Raw genomic sequence first — 23,229 nt, forward strand, 5'->3', positions numbered from 1 at the left:
AATATTATAATTAAAAATTATAATTAAAAAATAATAATAAAATAAAATAACATTAATAATAATAAAAGCAATAATTACAATTAAATTTTTATTGCCTTATGAAAACTTTGAGCCTCGCATAGAAACAGGTTCCACATATTCCCGCAAAAGTTATCTCTCCCTATTTATCTTTATCTTTTTTCAATGTGCATCATTTGCAGCATATACAGGCTTCGGCAGCCTGAACTCATATTTTTGTTGTTTTTGCATTTCCGTTTCCGGCTTTGTTGTAAATCATTTAATTGCATGCGCTTATTTTCTGTTATCGGGCAATTATTTAACATGGCCGCAAATTGAGCAATTCGCTGCTCACTTTTCTTGGGTGCGTCACACAGCCACGCCCACATGCCCTACACACACACCCAGCTTAATGACTGAACAATAGCCGTAGCCTGGCTGTGAAGTTTGAGTAATTTTAAAATTCCAAACAAACAGACAAAATTGTGAGCAAATAAATTAATACTAAAAGCCTTTTGTTTGCGTGCCAATAAATTTATAAATAAATAGTATCAGTGCTTTTATAGAGTTTCAATATATTATTATAAATAAATACCATACGCAAGAGAATTAATTCTCAGAATCTAAGCAATATTAAAGAAAATATTACTCGCATTGCTGCTTGCAACAGAATTTATAGTATTTTTAGTTCAGAATGATAAATTGTGTGCAACCTGTGCCCAAGTACGCCAGATACTACATGAGCTAAAATCAGTTAGCTGTCGTTGCATGCATAAAAGGCTCATGCAACAACAACAAGTCAAAGCATTTGCCGAAAAAAAAAGAAAGAAGGATACCCAAAGGTAAATTCTGTCAAATAGACAAAAAGCCAGGCAGACAGTTGGACTTGGAATATATAGAGGCAGATACCGAGCATTCTAGCCAACTGGCTTATTTATAAGAGCAGAGGGTAAGCACTTTGGCCACACACATGAAAAAAGAGGGGGGTTGGCGGAGACTTCAGCTCCTATTCACTATTTGGGGGGGAGGTTTGAGCTGAGCTCCTATTCACCTTTTGAGCCAGCTGCACGTTTTATAATATTTATGCATGTGCCTGCCAACTGGACCAGCACTCATGAGCTTCTGGCTGAGAGGCGGCTCGAAAAAACGCAGCAAACTAGCGCTCAACAGGGCGTTCATGTGCATGTGTATGTGTGTGTGTGTAGTGTGTGTATGCATATAACGTGCCTGTCTGCTCGCCTTGTAGTATATTGCCAAAAGTAACACTCCACATATTCAAGTGGGGCATTTTCGGGGCGCTGCATATTCAAGTGGCAAGTTAGTAGGTGCATCTAGAAATTACATTTAAAACTATTTTTGGGGCTTGGCATGCAACTGAATAAATACGTTGGCAGGCAAGGCTAAGCAAACATGAAAACCAGATGAAAAGCAGGCGGCAAGGGAGCTTTGGCTATAGCCAGGCGGCGGGAATAGCAACAGATGCCACAACAATTGCCATTTAAATGGACAAAATGAAAGCAACTACAACAAAACCAAGAACAAGAACAACAAGAAAAGCAGCAGCAGCAACAAGAATAACAACAAGTTGTGCACACAAACAAATGCAGGCGCACACACACAGGACAACAAACAGGACACGCATGAAAATGAAATCGTTCAGCCATGATATGAGATAGAATAAAATGTAAATGACATACATATACGCATGTTTGTTTGCCTGTGTGCGTGTGTGTGCAAACAAAAACCAAAAAAAAAAAACACAACCAGTTTACATGCTTTCATGCAGCTCAACATTTTTGACAGTGTATCAAGCGCACAGTGGGCCAAAAAAACCTTTGAGAAGCAGCCAAATGTGGCAGCATGTGTAGACATTGCAAAATATTTCCTTAATTAAAAAAAAATAGTTTTAATTTTAATGTTTATATCCCTTTTTATATATTGTCTTATACTTTGAAGAAATTGTTGGAAAGAGAAGCAGATAAATGTCAGTGATTTGGGGCCAAAAGCTTAAGCTAGCAGACAAATTTGGCAGACAAATTTGTTCTTAATTTGTAGATATGCATATCTTATTTTAATATTGTGTTACATTTGAAAGATATTGGTAGCAAGAGAAGAAGATACATTTCAGACTTAAATAATTAAAAAAAAAAATAATTTCTATCATTCAGTAATTATACAATAAATATTTTTTTATATTTAAAAAATTATAATTTCTTAAAAAAATATATTAATTTTTTTTTTATATATACTCCCAAATTTCAGGAAATATATTCTGCGTATTAGAACACAAAATTGTGATGTTTAAAAACATGTTCGACGCTTTAAAAAACTTTTGCCGCCTGCTTAAAAAAAACTTGCAAGCTTTTAGGCCCTTTTTTTGTATTTCCTTAAACAAAATGCCATTGTTTTAAGAACATTTTTGTGCCAATTTGAACTGTTTTTATTTTTCCTGCTTGGCGCAGCTGCAGTAAGACAGCAAAAATTGATCCATGGCTTGGCATTTTAACTGCTTTCTATTTCTTGGTCGTAAAAGCAAAGAAAAAAACTTTGGGTTTTTTAAACAATTCCCTTTCGGCCATGCCACACCCACATGACTAACGCCCCTGCTGACTTTGTGCTGAGCTGTTGCAATGGCCGTTTGTTTTGCTTATTCCCATTTGTTGCTTGCTTACAGCTGCCCAAATTTATTACATCCACTGAAGAAAGCACAGCGGCAAAGTTGCAGCAACTTTTTCCATTCCCATTTTTTGCTTTTGCCACTTGTTTTTGTTTACCCCCCCTCTCTCTCTCTCTTTCTCTCTCTCTCTCTCTCTCTCTCTCTCTCTCTCTCTCTCTCTTTTGGCTTTCTCTATCTTTATTGGGCAGTTTTGCATTTGTCGTTTGTATTTTGGCCTTTTGTCACAAAGCTTTTACACATAAAAATGTTATTGCCCGATATGTAGTTGTAGCTTATGCTGATTTGTGTTGACCTACAATTGTTGCACAGGCAACAAAAAAACAAAAAAAAAAAACACAAACAAAGGCTCGTGAAATGTGTTGGCTTTAAGGCTGATTTAGGACTTGCTCGTATGCCTGACTATGCAAATTCAAAGCATGCGAAAAATTGTAATGCACATAAAATTTGTGTTTATTTTGTTTGTTTCTTGAGCTAGAAAATGCGTCGAAGTATTTTTTTAACTACTTTTTACAGCAAAAAAAATTGTTTTTTGAAATTTGTGCCAATATCAAAATGGGAAAAAATTAATTCCGTCTAATCAAATAAATATGTTTGGATATCTTTAATTTGTTCAGTAAACGAAGCACTCAAAATATAATTCCTAAGTTCAAATAATGTGCCAAAATATTTAATAGAGTTCTTTGTTACTATTTTAAGCTAAAAATCATATCTTACTTCGGAGCCGAAGTTTAATAAGCAATTTAACAAGCAATTTTTAATATAGCTTAAAATTAAAAACAATTTTTTTACGTTTTTAGCTATTTTTAAGCTTAAAAATGAACGAAAATAAATTTTTTAGAACTGTGAATGATATATACTATTTTATGGAAATTTATTATTTTAATATTTAGCTTTAGCCTTAGTCCTGGCTAATAATAATAAAAATATGGTTATTATTTTTTATTCTTGAGCTAAAGAGTTACAAACTACATAGATTATAATTAATATTTAAAAAATTATCTACCAGGACATATATTAAGATAAAGTATTAAATACTGGAACCTCAGTGAACTGAAATCTAAAAATATAACTAATTTATTCATCAAAAGAATTTATATATTTTTATAATCCTTAAGGAAAAGCACTATGCTTTCCGATAGCATGAGCACATCACACTTTATGTTACATAAGTTTCTTTCGCTTATTACATACATTTTCATTATCCATTTTTATGTTTCCTCAAAGCTAACCCTTTTCTACCAAATAATCGCTTCTTGAATGGAGGCTTAATTGCTGCAGTTAATGCGCAACACTTAGCAAGAACAATCAAAAGGCTTTTGGCTCATCAACATTATCCTCAATTTGCCTAATCAAACTGCCCCCGAAATAATGCCCAGACTTTATCAGCACACACACGCACACACATATTAGGACACACAGTTTGCAGAAAGTTTTAACTGTTATCTGTTGTCTATCAGCAAATTTGATGCGATTCTGTTTACCTGTTTTAATGAGAAGCGCATAAGGCTCGCACAAAGCCAGCTAAAGGAGAAAAACGAAGAAAAGTGAAAACGGTAAAACGGAAAACTGTGGGCCGTATAACGCAAATGAAAAACCAGGTCAAAGTAAACAAAATGAAATAGAAGGAAAATTTATGCAAAACTCAAAAAACGTACGAAAAGTGCGATTAAAATCAACTGCAAGTGCCTGATGTTTATATATGTGTGTAAATATATATATATATATATATATATATATACGTGTGAGTGTGTGTGTGTGTATTTGCGAAAATAGCGTGCGTTGGATCAAATTTAAATGCACAACAGTAAAATAATGAATTCTTTTGTTTGTATTCAAGAGATGCAAAAAACAAAACAAAAACACAGCCGCAATTGTTTGTTTTTCTTTTTTTAAGAATGAGATGGAAAGCCGAATGAAAATTAAACATATATGGAAAATGAAGTAAAGTTCTTGTTGCTTGTTGCTGCTGGAATGACAATGGAAATGTACACGAAAACCAAATTGTAGTTAAGTTCAGTTCGGAGCTGTGCAAAGTTGAGACTTGGGGCCAATAAATTATGAAGTGCTCGGAGTGTGCCCGGGCCAAGCATTTCAATGGCTTTCTTTTGGCCGCCTTTGTTGGTCAGCTAATTGCGCGCCTTTTGTGTTCAAATAAGAAAAAGCAATTAAATTTCGGTGCTCAGCTGTGCTGGCTCACATAATTATAAAAAAAATAATAGAGGAAGAACGAGAAACAAAGAGCTGCTTTAAGTGAAAAAATAAAGGTGAACAAATATATATTATATAAATATAATTTCGAGCGCAGCTAATTTTTGGTTCGACCCAAAACAAGGGCAACCATTTGCTTCGCTTGGTTCCAGTCGAATTAAGGTGTTGCATAATGCTAGTCTACTTATAGGTTTAGGCCGTGTCCCTGCTCCAGACCCTGCTGCCAGCTGAATGCTAATAGCTTTATGCTCCTATATCCAATATATATATATATTTTTGGCCAGACACATGCTTGGCATCTGTCTATAGCCTGCATCCATTTTCAAAAATGGCTATCAATAAAACATTGCCTACTTTCTGGGGCGTGCCCTAAGCCCATAACTTTAACTAGCCCCACTCACACACACACGCACACACACAGACAGTGTTTATATTTAGCTTATTCTCAGGATTTTATGTGGCCGCAAATGTTGTGTGCTGATAGGTGTGTATTACATACATACATACACCCCGCCCTATTTGGCCTCAAAATTTGCCAAGTAAATAAAAGTAAGAGCAAATAATGCACACAGCAAACATTTCATTTAAACAATCAACGTCAATGATCTGTAAACAGCAATGAAAAGGGTTTTTACAGCCACCACCGCCAACAGAATTTGGTGGCAAACACAAAAGGCGTGCACATGCATATATCATACAACAAAAACACACAGTCTCTCGCACATCTTGTCGTTGGTTGGCCATTGTGCATCGCATAAACACACACTTTAAAAACACATCAAGCATACGTCCCGTTCGCCGGGCGTTGTTTATACGTGTGCAAGACACATTTGATATGAAGGTTTGCCTCGCGGGTCGCTGCCAGCCCACAAGCCGTGAAAATGTTTTATTCAACGGCAACAAACCAAACTAAATAGAACAGAAAATTCTGTGTCTACAGTCAGGCCAACCGCACACTCACACACACACACACACACACACAATAAATTTACAACTAGCAAAGTTCCGCCTTAAATGTAGCAAAAAGCAACCTTGTTTTATTTTTATTTTTTCCACATGCCGCATAACACACATGTGAAAAAAAAAAAACAGAGAATAAATAAGCCAAAAAGAAAACTAAAAATAAATAAGCCAAGAGCCAAAAGCGCTGCCCACGGCAGCTTTCGAGTGTGTGAGCACAAATAAAATTATGAAAATAAATCCAAGTCGCTAGCGAAAAATATTTATGCTAATTAAGCAACAGAATTAAATGTGCTCAAATTTCAGGTTAACTTTAGGCTGGCAACAATTAAATTTCAAGCGCAAAGATAATTCATTTACTTCATTAGATCAGCAGACCCGTCCTTATGTGACAAATTTCCAATACCCTGTACCCCCAAAATAAAAATTTTCAAAGTAGGGTATTATAACATAAAAGATGTTCCTAAGCTTGTAAGAGTTGGTAAATGCATAGATGTAAATACATAAATGTATATATAAATAAACATAGATACGATTGTTTATCTATATATATTTATATATATCGAAAATTAATTACCCGGTGTAGCCCGGTCAAATTAACGATGCGAGCTTGATTATTTGAATATCAAAAATTACATAACAATTGATATTTATTTTCTCAGTGAAATTTAGTGCTGCATATTCTTAAGTCGATCACGCTCGACGAGGCGCACTCTTAACACAGTTTTTTTTTTGTTGCCCGTTCTTAACACTAAAGTAAACACATGTTTACAGCACAGACTCAGGGCAAACACTTCGGACCGTCTTCTTATGAGTGCATGAAAATGTTCAAGTAATTATTAAGTGGCTGCTGTGCTGCTCTTTGCGGCGTGTCTTGCCACAAGTTGCCAGCTGCTTGCCACCAGGCTGTGCTCTGTTGCTTCTTTGCGGTTGTCTCAATACTCGTGCATGCACCCGCAAGCCTGAGGCATGTGCTGCATATCATTTTATATGTTTTTTGCTTTCGCTCTTAACTATTACTTGTGGTGGCAAGCCAAGTGCTGTTGGGCCCGTGGGGCGTATGCGCAATGCTTTTTTGAGGCCAAAAAGTCGCTGGCTGTGAGCCCACATTGTCAACAAAACTTGAGGGATTATCAGCGTCAACAAGCTGTGGCAGCTCAAGTTCACTAGATGGCTGGCAGGCTGGCCAGAAGCTGCATATTTAAAAATGCATTTACGGCGCAAACATGGGCCAAGCTTAATTAAATTTTAGCCAAGTCAAGTCAAGTGCAACTAATAATTTCATTTCATTTTGCTGCTTTTGCTGCTGACCTGCGGTCATTTATGCAGAATTTAAATTTAATTTTGTTAATTTATTTGAGGCAATAAATTGGACGGCGAAGACACATGCCAAGGCACGGGGCCAAAAACTGCATTCATATGCATAGACATGTAACTAATATGCGCACGTACGTGTGTTAATGTGTGTGTGTGTGTGTGTGTGTGTGCTGGCAAAATTAGTGCTCGCTTTAATTGAGTTTGTTAATATTTTAGTAATGGCCACTGCCATTGCATTGCCAATGTTTGGCCAGCCAAATGGGGAAAATGGCCAAATTGTTGCATGGCAGCTGTCAGCCAATTTTATGTTATAACTGTAAGTCATACAAATGAGTGTGTGTGTGTGTGTGTGTGGGAAACTGTGCGTGTATGTGTGCGTGCTAAAAACTAATTAACTAGTTTTGCATTTGTATATATATATATATGTTTCTTTTTTATACCCTGAACTTATTTGAATATGGGCATAATCGTTTTATGCAAATTTAACAGGCAGAAAAAGGCTTCTCCGATTCCATAAAATGTACGTGTCCTTGATCCGGACGACGAGCTAAGTCGATCTAGTCATGTACGTCTGCCTATTCATTTGTCTGTAAATAACAATACTTTTAACTCAGAACCTATAAGAGTTAAAGACTTTGAATGTAGTTCCTTCTACTGCAACACACTAGTCATCGATAACTTGGCGCCTTTTCATGAAATCGATCAACATCGATACCATATTTAGATTAGATCTATAAGTTTCAAATTTGGCATATACACTATCCTACAGTATACACAGAATAATTCACTCCTTGAATATCTCTCCTCGTTTTATCAGAACTATAAAAGATAACATTCTCGGAAGTATAGTCTGCAGCTTCTTTTTTTTATACACATTTAGATGCCATATTTCTATCCCAAACATTTCATAAGGTTCGAACTAAACACAATGCAGTTAATCAAGAATGATAAATCTCATAGGGATTGAATCCCACGTGTGTGTATGTGTGTTATTGTGTACGCATGTATAGAAAGGCAGCTCGACGTGACATACAGGGTATCTTTGAATCGCGCTCAACTGACTAAGGCACTCGTACTTGTTTTTATATATGCTGTTGATTAATTTTCAACTATTAATATTTATGCTGTTTTAGTATGCGTACTGAAATGAACCGACTTTGCGCATTTAGTTCAGACAAAGCTATAGCGCCGAGAGAGGTCGTGGGTGGTCGGTTGGGTGGACGAGTGGAGGCGGGTTTGGCTGGTTGGTTGGTGCGCCTTTAATGTTTCCGGGTCAGTCACAGCAGTCACTTCCCTTGAGCTCGTTGTCGGCGCTTTTGTTTGTCAGCATGGACGATGACACCGGCAGACAGGCGAGCCAGCTGGGCGAGGAGTTGACGGCAAATGCCGCCAGCTGCGCTTTTTACACCGGACAGCAGCAGCAACAGGAGCAGAAGCAGGCGGAGCAGGAGCTGGAGCAGCAGACAAAGCGGCTGTCTGTCGTGCGTCCAATGTGCTGTGCACTTGAGTGACTAAGCTGCATTCGCACAAGCCTCACAGCCTAACGCCTGACGACCCCATTGCCCTACAACAACAACAATAGGAACTTGGCTGGTCTGCTGCACATTTGCGTGCAGACAAATTGAGCAGGACATTGAATTGTAAGCAGCTCCGCTACGCAACAGCCCTTGACGCCACTCAGGGGCACGCCCCCAACAAACGCTGCAGCCACAGCCGCACAGCTGAGCGGCCCGGAATCTCTGTGTCTCGCTGCCCGCCCAGCCGCCGGCGACCCCTTTATCCAAGTTGATTATATTGTTGACGTTGATGTTGATGAAGCATGATTTGGACTTTCATCTTTATTGCATTATGCTTAAAAACTATTAGCACCCGGCTGCGGACGCGAGTCGTCCTGTTGGCGTCCTGCTGCCAGCCATGCCATCGGCGTGTCCTTTCGCATAAAATGACTGCATTAGCTAAACTGACGTTGATGTGGCCCTGGATGCAAACGCTGATTCAATTTTTACTATGTGCACTTTTAAATGATTTATCAGATTAGTTGGCCGGCATTTTAAGCAAATTATAATTGAAGGAAGTTTTCTGTTAGCGCAGCAAAATCTGCCGTTTCTACTTTTTTCAAGACGGCAAAAACAGAATTCTAATTAATTTAAATACCTTCCTTTATATATGAAGAAATAGTTATATGTGGAGAGAATTCGAAAAGACACGAAAGCATATTTTGGATCAAAGTTATGAAGACAAGAGAAGTTAAATACCCTCGTACACATGCAGATATGTCAGAATAATAGAAGCTCGTGAAAACATTTTGGAAAGCAGAATATTTCGCTATACAGAAGTTCATTTTTCGAGCGATTCTTCTAAGATAGTATATAATATATACTAAGTAAATGCATATAAAATATTACCCAGTATATGCATAATTCGTAGCACCTAATAACTGATTACAGGGTATCTCTTCTCTTAATTGAACAATCTGATTTTATTATCCATAAGCTGTTGACTTGTCAATAATTTATTATGCATTTTATGTTGGCCATTTAAATGATCGTAATGGTTAACAATATAAATAACAAAGGGCTCGTTAGCATGCATTATGCGTGTAAATAAATTTAACCAGCTAGAAAATAATGTGCGCCACAGTCAATAGACAAATTGCCCAGCCGCTCCTCCTTCCTTCCCCGCCGACGCTGGAAAAAAGGAAAAGCGCTTACAAATCCAGCACTAAAAACGTTTGTGAAAAGCATGGCCAGCGTGAATCTTGATAGAGATAATTTATTAATACCATCAACGACAACAATAACAATAAAATGTAAACAAACGACTGACAGCCAAACAGGACGAAGCCTGGCAACAGCAACAGCAACAGCAGCTGTCAGCTTTCATTGTTGGGGAATATTTCAGAGACCCCTTTTTGGCCAGGAAAAAGGTGTTAGCTTGCATGTCCATTGAAGTTCATTTCGGCAATTGATACAAATCAAATTGAGAAATTTGATTGCTGCTGCCGTTGCTCAAGCAACAGAAATTATAAATTGCGACCAACTGGTCGCAACGGCCCGTCGATCATTAACAATGGGCATTATGTGTGCGAAGCAGCCCGCTTTAGACCCGAGCCCGAGGCCGAGGCATACAACAAAGCAACAATTCAAGTGTGTGCTAATCAGATGCTCTGCAATGGCATTGTATCTACAACTATGGAGCTCAACATTTATTGTAAAGCATTATGCATGTACATATAGACTGTACTCAATGGGCACAGTCACTGTCCGCCCCTACCTTCCTCCCAACCCTGCCGTAGGACTCCCTTGGTCGTGTTATTTACAGACAACACGCAATGGTCGCCCACATCGTAGCCATTGTTTGATTGTGATTTTCATGCTTTCAGTGGCCCAGCATTGTGAATGATGATGACGTCGGCCGATAACGATGCGATATACCTCATTCAAGTTGTCAGAGTAATAACTCACTTGTATATAGATCTATAGCATTTGATAGCTATACCGATTTCGTGACTCGTATTTATGCGCCTGTCTTTGAAATTTAACTGCGGCGTTTAGGGCAGGCAAAGGGTTTAAGCACTTGTAAGGCCCGGTGCAAAGTTTTCCGTTTTTGGGGCTTTCTTGGCCAATTGCTATTTAAGCCAAAGCAATTTGCCAAGTGTCAAACAGTTCACAATTAACTTGTTCAGTGTGGCTCTCATTGTGTCAACAAATCAATCAAATTGACTGCAAATCTATCAGAAGGCAGCGCAGTTGTGACTGCTGCCGCTCTGTGGGTCGAGTGCATTTGAAGTGGAAATCAAACTTTTCGAAACTATTTGAATTGTTATTATTTGAATTTGAGTGGTTAAATAAATGAAAAGCCCCTCGACAATTGCTAATATAGAATAAATATACTTAATTGGAAGAGTTAATGCGGCGCTTTGCTGCTTTGCTGAAGTCTGTCAACCTGTCGTCTTGGCCCATTTAATTAACCTTTCAGGTTTGTTGATCCCTAAGCCTAAGGCGTGGCATTCACGCCCATCATAATTGTCGCCTTAGCAAAAAAAGAATGCGAAACTTGAGTTGGGAACGCGCCACAATTTCAAATAATTTAGTTGCCACCTTCGAGTGCAGTTGAAGGCGCTTGTCGGAAACTTTACAACTTTTGGCCCAACTGTTTGTACAAATATCCCACACACACATGCACAGAGAGTGTGTGTGCGTGTGAGTTTGTGTGTAAGTGGGTGAGCGTTGATTTACCATAACTCCAGACGACATTCGGACGTATTATTATTACAACAGCTCATCAAAGTTCGGCGCATGGTTAGATGCGTGCCACGGCCCCATGCCGCAGCTTATATACACAAACAATCGCACAAACACACAAGCACACGCATACACATACACATTCACATAATACTTTTGATATCAGTGTCGGCAGCGTCGCTAATGTAGATGTAAACGCTGCGTCGCCGCCGCCGCTGCCCCTTTGCGCACCCCGCCCCCTTGGGGCACATGGCAAACGAGCCCTCACTTTTATCAAGCAGCCCGTTGGGTATTTGTGCAGCAGCAATGGTAAACTTTACCGAATGCCGTGCTGTGTGGTCGTGCCAGGGGCTAGATGACTGCCTCACCTGGCTCACCTGCCTGCTGCGAGTAGTCAAAAAGTTTTGGCTTTCGATTTGCTGCTGCCTTCGCCGTGCCAGGCCGTAGCCAAAACGCAAATTGTTGAAAGTTTGCACTAAAGTCGTTGATTTCATAGCTGAGAGGTGAGCTCAACTCGTTCAGAAAGTCTACCAAAGTAGTTGACGTGTATTTCGTAGAGGGCTGGCCGGGGACAATAAGCAACTGCTACACTTGGAGAAAAACAAAATATCAAGAATGTTCGGGGTCAAATCGTGCACAAATATTGGCCTAAATTTTGTCTAGCTCTTTTTTTAGCGGGATATGCAGGCTCTTAATGAAAGATTTTGTACATCAAAATTGCTGAATTGAAAAGTTTTTAGCTTAGTTTAAGTATGCCAATGCTTGTAATAGGTATCTGGCACTCAATACCAGCTATCCTTTATTTATTTAAGTAATATCGAGCTTATTTGTGAAATCAAGAAAGATTTAGTTGATATACAAAACAACAAGGAGACATTTTAAAGTATGCAAAGTCTTGCAATAAGTATTTGGTAAATAATTCAAGTAAGCTTTTCTGTTATTTTTTATAAAAGTATATACCAGTTTTAAGTACGGCATATTTCTTTGAGTGTAGAGAGCAGTGGGTGGTGCGGTCGGTGCTGGCAACGTAATTGAGTAAAGTTGTGGCGGTGCCAATGCGAACCGAACCACTTGAAAACGTTGGCAAATGTTTCGATATATTGCTGCCTGGCTTTGTTCTGCTGCTGCTGCTGCTTTTGCTTCTGCTTCGATACTGCCATGAAAATGACTCGTTTAACCAAAAGTCGTTGGCAGCAGCAGCCACAGAGAGGAGGCCTTCTTGTAGCCGAATTCCTACACTGAATACTAACAATAATTTCATACAGCTTCCGCAGAAGCTCCACACCCGCCCCAGCTGAACGTCGGCCTCGGCCTGTGCCGCTGGGAGGTAACGAAACTAAAATCATGGACGGGCTCCAGAGATTTGAGAGCGCTGCAAATGCAGTCAAACAGTTGGCGTACTCGAGGGCTTTTTAATTGTCTGTTTGTCTGTCAGTTTGGACGGCACGGGCGCATCGCTATAAGTCTCTAAGTCTATGTGTATCTCTTTGGCATAGAGAGCGGAAGCGAAAGAGGAAGAGCGAGAGAGAGAGGTAATGAGTAAGTTAGAGGAAATAAGAGTATGCCATCGGATTGTTTTCTTATGCGACACATAGTTTCGGTTTGCCGTACTTGATTGTACTCGATTTCTTTGACATATATCTGTACACAATCTACTTCTCTTTCAAATATAAGTTTAAGATATTACATAAATCGTACTCCAGTATCTTCTAATTTATACGATTAGCACCTCATTGTTAATATAATCTCTCTTACCGAGTTTAAGTATAAATACCAAATATTATTATCATGAATCAGCATTAGACTATAAATATGGTATGCGTATTACGTATTTAACTTTCTAGACCCGATGAAGTCTTTTTAGCGAGCGCACACTGTACTTATTAGAGTAAAAAGGGAAAAGGCTGTGATACTGCCATGAAACATTAAAGATTACTTTAGAGAAGAAATAAATTAAAACATAGTTTATTATATGAAAATAGTTCTCCCTTTTTGCATTGGAAATCACAAGTTTTAGAACATTTTATCCACTCTCAGAATTACTTTATTCTATTTTGCGAGATTACACTATGATATTGATATAAAACATTTAAGATAACTTTAACATAAGCACATTCCAAGTGCTTGAAAACTAAAAAGCTTTTGTAAGATAAGTTTATCTTATCATTCGACACCCGAAAACTCGTTGAAAGTTAGTTGCAGTTAGTTCGTTGTTATCTAATAGTAAAATTAGTCTAGTTAGGTTAGGGTATCTCAGCTGCGGCTATTGCTGCCTTTAAATGTTTCATTTTTGTTTCTTTTTATTGTTGGCCAGAGGCAGCACTCAATTTATGACATTTTGACAGCAGTTGTTGCAGTTGAATCAGAAAGTTGCTCTCCTGAGTAATTGCACAGCTTTTTCACTTACAAACGCGCAATTTAGTGGATTGCGTTTTGCGCCTGTGTGCATATGAGAGGCGCACACCAACCCAAGCACACTGACGCACACACACACAACCAGACAGACGGACAGGGATTTCAGATTGCAGTTGGCGTTGGCTACTTTTAATCCTTTAAATCGTTCCGGTGCATTGCAATGTTTTTAAAGATATATTTAATCTGAAAAACGTAAATTTAACTATATATTCCACGATAGGCTGTCAGTCTATCGACATCTTATTGTACTAGAAGCTGTTTATCTTTCAGACTGTTTCAACGGGTAATTAAAAATTGTTCTTCAATGTTCGTTTAGCTGCAGCTATGATTAAAATGGGTTACATTTTGTTGTCGAAAGGTCCTGAGACTGTTCCAAAGCTATTCTAAATATACCTTCAAGTAGCTTGTTAATATATAGCTCAACTAGCGACAGCCCTTCCCATCGACAGCCATTTCTATCGCTATATTTTATATCGATTGGCGAGTTATAATGAAGGTTTCGAATGTTTCAAAGGCTGTTTCAAATGTACCTTTATTACTTTTTCGGAGAGCTTGACCATTTAGTTTTATTTATCACTAGCATTATTGATATCCCAATTTGTTTATTGTCAATTTATTGCTGAGCAAGACTACAGGCTGTTTCAAAAGTATTTTAAAGCAATTTTTGGAATATATTTGATTTAAAATAATATTTAAATGCGATTAGAACAATTTAGAAAGACCTCTAGCTGGTCTACTCTGAACTTTGGCGCTTTGGACACAAGAGCTGTTTAGTGACAGCCCATTTATGCATATTTGAATAAATGGTAAAAAAAAGTTTTAACAATTCGTAGCTGAAACAAACCACTTTGATTCCAAGCTGTTTTGCTTGGCTTGGTAATCAGCAATAAAAACTTTTTTTGTTTTTTTTTTGGCAATGGAGCAACATTAATTTAGTCCCAAGTCGCAGCAGCCGCCGCAGCCGAAGGCAATGTCAAAATTATAGCAGACATGACAACATAATATGTAAGAGGAGCGTCGTGTGCTATTAAGTACGAATATATATCCATATTTATATATGTGTGTGCGTATTTGACTTGGCGTCAAAGTGAGCAAAGCACCCAGCGACATGCAGAGTGAAGTATGCGCCAGGCCACACAGATGTACATATGCACACATAAATACAGCTACACATCTGTGTGCGCATGATATTAATTCAACAAATTGTTGTTTAACAAGATGAGGAGGCAACCAGGCGGCAGCCACAGTTGCGCGGCTGTTAAAGTGCGTGCCACCAGTCCCCCCTCCTTACCACCAACCAATCAGGCCCTCAAGCATTCGCCGCGTTAATCGCTTTATGTGCAGCGCGTAGATGTCTTCTTTAATGCAGCAACTGTGTATGTGTGTGTCTTTGTGCGCACAACAACCTAGGGCAATATACGCACAGCTGCCAAAATTTCTTACCTTCATTTCATGAAATGAAACAATTAGGACAAAAAGTTGCTTCGTGTCTGCTGCTCGTTGAAGCTAAGGCGTATATGTATCTCTCTCTCTGTGTGTGTGTGTGTGGGTTTGGCTTGGATACGTAACCCTTTTTTATAGCTCGACAAACATGTGTATGCTTGTAAACAAGGCTGCTGTGTGTGTGTGTGCGCGCGCCTGTGTGTGTTTGTGACTCTGTGTGCGTTTAATGACAAAATAATTAGAAAACTTTTTGTGTACTTTGTAGCTGGAGCTGTGGCGATGCGGTGGCTGCTGCTGCCAGCGTCCGCCCACTATTTGGCCTGCCTGCCGCACAGCCCCAGCAACCCCTCCGTCCCCCCTGTCCATGGTATTTACGGTATCACCCCATCAATGTCACCGCCAATTTTCTACTCCAACTTGTCTGTTTGCCTGCCGCTGTCGCTGCTTTTGCTACACTCAAAAGAACATGTGACCTATATCAACTCTTGTAGTACGGCGATGGTATTAGAGGCCAATAGAACGTTTAATTCTTGAATCTTTCTTTAGGAGCAGGAATCTCTTATTTTGATTTAAAAATGAGCAATTAAGTGAAAGCAGGCTCACGATATATTTGACATTAGTTTGATATTGATTTGATCACGTCTTTCAGCGAAATTTCTTCTACGTTTTGTCTCGACTGTAAATATTTTATATTATGTTCGGCTTCTGATTAATAGGAAGCTTTTTTTATCAATAACAATTTTTATCAATATCTTTATATATCGATAGCTTTCGATTTATTTGATTATAGCGGCTTCTGCCGCTGCTCAACCCTTTTGAAAAATTCTTATAATATTGGGATCGAATTAATGGCAATTTACTTTTAACATGTTTAGTATTCAATATAAATAATTCTTGACTTAATATTACAAGCAAGAATTATTAAGCGATATAATATACTTAGAGTGTAAAGCATTCTTAATTTCTTGAACTAAGTTCTCCATATTGTCGCTCATATTGTTTTGAAAATACGAATTTCGTTCTTAGACTAAACAATATCAATCTTTGATTTAAGGGAAAACCTATAGATTTTGTTTACCCTGATGTTCTCACTGTGTACTTTCATGGTTTCTTCCTTCCGTTTCAACTCCACGGCCAAAGACCGTGCAACTAAATGCGATACTTGAACACACTCGCACACATTCCCAAATTGTCCTCCACAACAAGAATTGTAATGGCAACAAGAAGCTGACGGCAATTACCCGACGCTGGCAACAAAATTGACACCTGTGCGCGGGGGCAGGTTGCAGGTTGCGTCGGCACAAAGGGCTCGCTTGGTTGGGCATAGCAAATGCTATGTTAATGTTCAAATTTAAGTAACGTTGACATATTTTGCCCTGACACTGCGTTAAACCACCTATATCATTCCATTTTGGGGTATGAGTTATTTTTATGCGCCGCCTGGACTTGAAAGAGATACACACGCACGCACACTTCCGCGTGGGCCTTGGATAGCTTTGAGTGTAGGCGGCATTTGCTTTGTGCACGCTTGGATTTGTTATCGGTTTTTAATTAGCATTGAATTAATGCAATTAATATTTATTAAAACCCCAGGCAGCCAGTGAAGTGTAACAAATGGCCTAATATATAATTATATATATGGACAACGGCTGCGCTGCATGCCGTACATTTTATTGAGCCTGAGCAGCTGCTGATGACAGCCGCCACTTGGCATTCTGCTATTAAACACTTGAGCATATGCCGCACGGGCACAGACGGGCGGCAAACATTGATGCAAAACGCTGGTAAACAGGTTGGCCAGCCAAATTGAATGCTAGATAAACATAATAAATGTCCAAGAGCAGCGGCCATGCCACAGCTCCACGGCTAGAGTGTCTGGCAATCCGTGCCACCATCGACGGGCCCACGCAGCGTATGCGTAACGCAAGAGTTGCTCGTCACGAAACTGGCACAACAAACAACGTGGCACCACTCAAATGGTTTAGCTTGGCATAGTCCTGGCCAGCCCTGCATGTATGTGTTCGTGTGCGTGCAGATGTTTTTATTGGAGTGCGTGGCGAAACACTTTAACTTGCTGGTAAAATAGCAGCACGAAATGGAAACTGGGCTGCGGCAACTGTTGGCCAAAACACACACGCACATCCGCACACAGTCAAGTATTTACTTATACATGTTCATATATATATATATATGCACGTGCAGACAAAGCAACAAAGCAGATGTTGCGGCGGCTGCAAATGGCCAACGAGCCTGGCCCAAAGCTAGCATAGGTAGAGAACTTATGTAAATACCCAGCATTCAAAACTTAGCAGATCTATTTAACTGATTACCGAGATTCAATTAAAGAAAACTAAGACGGCAGCTGGCTAAACGCAGTTCCTATATAAAGTATATAAGTTAGGAAACGTGTATTGTATGAACATATAACAAATAAAAATATATGTATGTATACAGTGCTCAGTGATTCAAAGAGCAATCGAAGAAGAAAACATAGGAACATAACGTTTGGTTTTATAATTTATGTTTATTTATCACAAAACTAAACTGTGGCTAAATATACAAAACCAAGCTGAAAACAAAGCGAATCACCATATTAATAGGGTAAAGCTTATAATGCCAGTAAATTTAGTTCAGGGGAACTTAATTCAAGTCTATTCTGCCACGTTATTTGTACTTGATCTATTACATAGGTTGTGGGAATAAGTTTACGTCCGCATCGCTCAATATGTTTTCCAAGTATTTGCGGTGGTCGAATGGCGAAGAAAAAATAAAAATTGAGCAAAAATTGATTGCAAACTTTTGTGGACCACGTATACGGAACGGTGTGCGCTCTGGGGTCGCCAGTTGATTTTCAACAGTTGAGTAGAGTTTATTTTGTCGGCAGAGTTTTTGGCCAGGTGCGGCAAACAGTTAGACGCACAGCCCGGCCACCTGGCATGGGCCATGTGGTATGTGGGCATGGGGCATACATTTTTACTGCGTGCCTGGCAACGCAGAAGGCAGCAGCAGCCATTTCTTCTAGCCTGGTTTGGCCAAGTCGAGCGTGAAATGTTGATGAAGTAACCTGCAACTAGTTACATGTGTAGCATGCTGCATGCCGCATGCAGCCCGACAGTTAAGCTGCAAAAGTTTGCTCACTTCGTTTGGCTTTGTCTAAGCACAAATTAGTTGATGCTGCAGGTGCACAACAAAAGGTCCTGTTTACTAGCTGAGCTTTTATATTTTAGAATTTACGTTTTACGTTTTTCATTTTTTTCCCCCTTTTTTTTGGCAACAAATGTGCAAAAGTTTATGTTGTGCATAAAACAAATTTATGTATAGTTAGCTGCTTGTTGCACTTTTTTATGCCACTTGTCCCATATGCATATAAATAAAGCGATAAAAAATGCTAGAAAAAAAAAGAGAAACAGCAAAAGTTTTGCAACTAGAGCATGACATGATGCATAACCACAGCCGCAGGCAAGGGCTAGAATCAGAGTAGCAGCAGCAGGAGCAGCAGGAGTAAGAGGAGCAGCAGCCACATGGATGCACCGTTGCAAGTACAACTAAAATAACTGCCGAACAGGATTCAGTTGCAAGGACAATGTAACCATGTTAAACAACAATCAGAGTGGAAATACAAACCACTCGCTGGTAATTTTGCATGCAACGCTTAATGTCTGTGGCAAAAGTGGCGCTGATTTTGGCAGACAACTTTTTTTCACCCCCCCACCATTTTCTTTTTTATACCCTCAATGAAATGGGCAAAAGGGTTTATGTGCATGTAACAGGCAGCAGGAAGCATCTACAACCCCATAAAGTAGACATGTTCTTGATTAGAGCTATATCCGTTAGTTCTCTTATGTGAACGCGTAGAGCTTAGAAACTACAGAAGCTAGGGACTTGATATTTAATATACATATGTATTTTTGTATGCCATACGCAGAACGATAAATATCGATAAATCGATAAGCTTGGTATGTAGGTTCTTGTGTAGTACAAATGTCTGTATAAAGCTTAGGAATATTTTACCCTCCACCAAAATATAATTAAAAAATCTTTATTTTATTGAGAGGTAGATCCTTGGTTTTTAGTATATACACACTTTAGCATATCATCTTTAAGCCCTCAAATTGCATTTAGATCGGACTATAAGCACCGAAGTTGCCTAGGAATGTAATTCCAATAGTGTGTGATTAAGGAAAGAAGAAGCAGACCAGGGCCCACGTGCATGTGTGTGTTTTTGTGCATGTTTGTATAGAAAAAAGCTAGAATGTCAGCTCCACGCTGGCTTCAGAGTATCTCCTGGTCGGGCAGTCGGGACTATATCACTCATCTTTTTTGTTTTTGAAGGTTTGTTAGGGGGTGGCTGGGGGCGTAATTTTTTGTATTCACTAGTGCTTCGTCGAATCAGCCAGTCCGACGTGAAACTTTAGCGACACAGTTTCGCTAGAGGCAACAACAACAACAACAACAATGGCATCAAATTAAACGAAAACTATACAACATTTTGCTGCAGCGGCATTGGCGCACTCGAAAATTTGAGTGAGTGGCTGCCTGCATTAAAAATCAGCCAAGCCAAGGGCTGGCTGGCAGCGCGGCGTTGCACGGCGCGGTGCGCGAAGCTTGCCAAAAATGAACAACACTGTGGCGGATTCCGAGCCGCGTTGTTGCCGCTGCTGCTGCTGTTGCTGCTGCCGCGTTGTCTAAAGTTTGAAGTGCGCATAATAAGGCAGGCAGCGGCTGAGAGCAGCCGAAACTACGGCAAATTAGTCACTGCAGATAGTGGGTGTTGGGGCGTGCATATGGCGTGCTGTCTCTCAATTTCACCCAAAAAAGTAGGCAACACTTGCTGGCGCGCATTGTTCAGGGTGCTTTAAGAAGCGACCAACTGACTGAGAGCCCTACACAAGCGTATCGTTGGGTATTTGCTTGTGCTTCGAAAAGTGAAACTTATATCCGTTTCGTTAACAAGTAGTTCAGCGTGCAATTAGGAACAGCTTACAGACAGCTAACGATAAGAGTCAATTATTTGGTCATAGGGGTCTAAGATGCATGATAGTTGATTAAACTCTTTTAATACTGTATTAAACAGATGTATTAAGAAGTTGCTAAGACTTTTAAACAGAACAATTCAACTCCGGTTACTGTATATTGAATTGGTATATACACTTTATCTACTGCATATGTAATATCTAAATATATATGCATATATAGCTGGCATCAGATTACACCAAAGTATAGCTTTTATGGGAGAGTTTGCCAAAAAAGTTGTTGGCAAAAACTTTTTAAATTAAATACTAATTTCATGTTGCTTTAAACTTTTCAAATACATTTTACCAAGCAAACTAACATTTATAATATATTTATAAGCCGCATTAGCTAAAAACTAATTGCTGTAAATGCATAGATAAAAATATTATTATAGCTCATAAAGTTGGACATTTTTTCAAGTATTGCTATTAGTATTGATATAAATATTTGACAATTTTATTATATAGATATATGTTTTTCTTTAAAAAGTTCTTGACTTTTGATTATTACTTCAGTTCATATCAGTTATGTGTACTGGAAGTGTTTAAACTTAAGCATTTTTGGAGTTGAACCAGCGACGTTGCGCTTGTCAGTTCGATGCTAGGATACGTGACGTCACGTTTGTAAAATATGTTTTTATGAACGTGTTGTTATTGATGTTTTTTATAGAAAATAAGAACTGTTTTGCCCACTTCGAGGTTGAATTGCCCAAAAAGGAATATGCAGGTTTGATTTAAGCTCTTAGGTATTGCGCTCACTAATTACTCAGTCAATCAGCCGGTCTGGACAGACTCTTGTATATAAATTGATCAGTGCAAAGTATATCTTATTTCTCTTGCATTATTATAAAAAAGTCTAGAAGTAATTAACTGGTAATGCGAAGTATTCGCAATTGCATAAAAACGTTGCCGTGTCAAAGCACTGATTACATTTAGCCTTTACTCAAATACGTGTGTATCTAATTGAATGAACTGCAACGTTAAAGTTTTAGCCGTGAATGAAAAACATGCGAGCCACTCAATCTAGCGCTGGCAGCTGAGAATCAGTTAATTAGTTAATGCACTTAAGAATGATTTTATATAGTTTTGCTGCGTTTTGTTTCTAGCCTTTTTTTTCTATTCGTCTTTTTTATATAAAAGCAAATCATAATTAACTCTTACGTTTTCAACTCTTTCTCTCGTTACAGCAGCTGCTGGCCGGATTACTTGCGAGCTGTGAATGCAACTGAACAATGCAACACCTCAATACGCTGCTGCGGCAACGACTCCAAAAGCACAAAACTTGTGCTCAGGGCACAAATAAAAAACTGTACATGAAACAACTTAATTAGTTGTTGTCGAGCAAAAAGCCGTGTACATTGCAGCCAGCCAGTTAAGGGAGCACCGCCTGCGGCTGTGGAGGGCGCCACATTGCAGCGAATTTTAAGAAATATTTTTGCTCATTTCGCTTCATTAGTGTTAGCGAGCATGTTTAAGGCCAAATAGGGCTGCTGCTGCAGTTGCAGCCAGGGCCCGGCCAAATACTGAGCCCAAGCCACGCGCTCCCCCCTCCGCCAAGCGCAACTTTTGTTCTCACGCGCGCTCGTTAGTGTTGCGGTGTGTGTGTTAAAATTAAAAAAAAAAAAAATACTAATAAAAAAAAAAAAGAAACAACGTGTAACGAATCGCAAAAAAGATATACACGACAAGTGCGTATTCGCATAAATTGTATTATTCGGGAGAAATGCATTGGCTGCGTTCCAAGTCAACGTCTAGAACTAGAACAAATTCGCGCTTCCGCACAACCGATACGGCAACTACTTCCTTGACAATGCACATAACAACTTCCTACGGCAGCGTCTGGCAACGCCAACATTTGGCGCTATTCACATTGCTGCTGCTGCTGCTGGCAGCACACATCAATATTGCTTCCGGTCAAATCGATTGGGACGACGACGACGATCCAGGTGAGTGAGTGCCATTCAAAATGCGAGCACGCCCAACTTATAGGTAGCAGAAGGAAAAATGAGTAAATAAATAAAGGGAAACATTCAGCGTGCGACAACAAAAGCCAAAGCACTACATTCTGCACGGTTCGCTACACCTTAAGCGCTGTGATTTGCATAAATTTACAGCGTTGCCAGACAATAGTTCAATGGAAAGCGAGTGGGCCGAAAGAGTTAGCTTTTAAAAGTTGGCAAAAAAAAAGTAAAGAAGAGTTAACAACAAAAATAACAACAAAGGAACCCACGAACAATAGAAGCGTTCTGGTATTGGGTTTTGGTTATGTTTCTGTAATTAAGTCATATTGCCATTACGTATACGAGCCGGCAGCCCAGGCGGCGCACAAGTCTTTTTAATTAATCGCAGATTTATAGCCAGAGTTTTGTGGCAGGGCGTTTGTTTGTTGCTGCGGCTAAATGTATGTATATGCATATATAAATGGAATTTTAATTATTCAAAATCTACAGTTTAAATATTAAATGAATTCATAAGTCTGACAGTTTAATTGCAAGAGTTTGCCATAACTTTGCCTTTGCGTGGGTGGTGTGCCCAAATTGCCCTGCAAGTCCGGGGTGCGAGTTGTCGACGTTTCGTGAAAGAGTTTTCTGTAGGTGATACTTTTATTTATTTACATTTCAATTTTGTGTGCTGCGAGGCACACGATGTTATGGCAAATCGATAACAGAAACGGCGATAAAATAAATGGTTATTTACAAATTGAATAGAATGAATCGATTCTTAATGACGTTGGATATTTTTATTTCACTTTAAATACAGCGTTTATTTAAGTCAGATAAAATAAAAATGCGGCACTAACAAAGAATTCCTGGCTACGTTTCCCGACATGATTCCTAAACTTCAGTTCAAAACTTAGTTAAAAATTTTTGTAATTCTACTAATAATATTAAAATAAACTTCTCTCTGTCACATATGGGCAGATAAATGCAAGGGTTAGGTCTTAATTTAACTACCA

General features: G+C 39.0%; 1 protein-coding gene across 1 annotated transcript in view; it reads left to right on the top strand.

The window, feature by feature from the left end:
* Window positions 1-23,229, top strand: part of LOC115764158 — a 122,874-nt gene that overhangs the window by 756 nt on the left and 98,889 nt on the right. Inside the window, exon 2 of the mRNA XM_030707036.1 lies at window positions 21,461-22,219. Coding sequence (XP_030562896.1) covers window positions 21,997-22,219 — 223 coding nt within the window. The 5' untranslated portion in view covers window positions 21,461-21,996. The remainder of the gene's footprint in view (window positions 1-21,460; window positions 22,220-23,229) is intronic.

Source organism: Drosophila novamexicana, unplaced genomic scaffold (assembly GCF_003285875.2).
Source record: "Drosophila novamexicana strain 15010-1031.04,08,12 unplaced genomic scaffold, DnovRS2.1 tig00000817-arrow-arrow-pilon, whole genome shotgun sequence".
NCBI classification, from domain to species: domain Eukaryota; kingdom Metazoa; phylum Arthropoda; class Insecta; order Diptera; family Drosophilidae; genus Drosophila; species Drosophila novamexicana.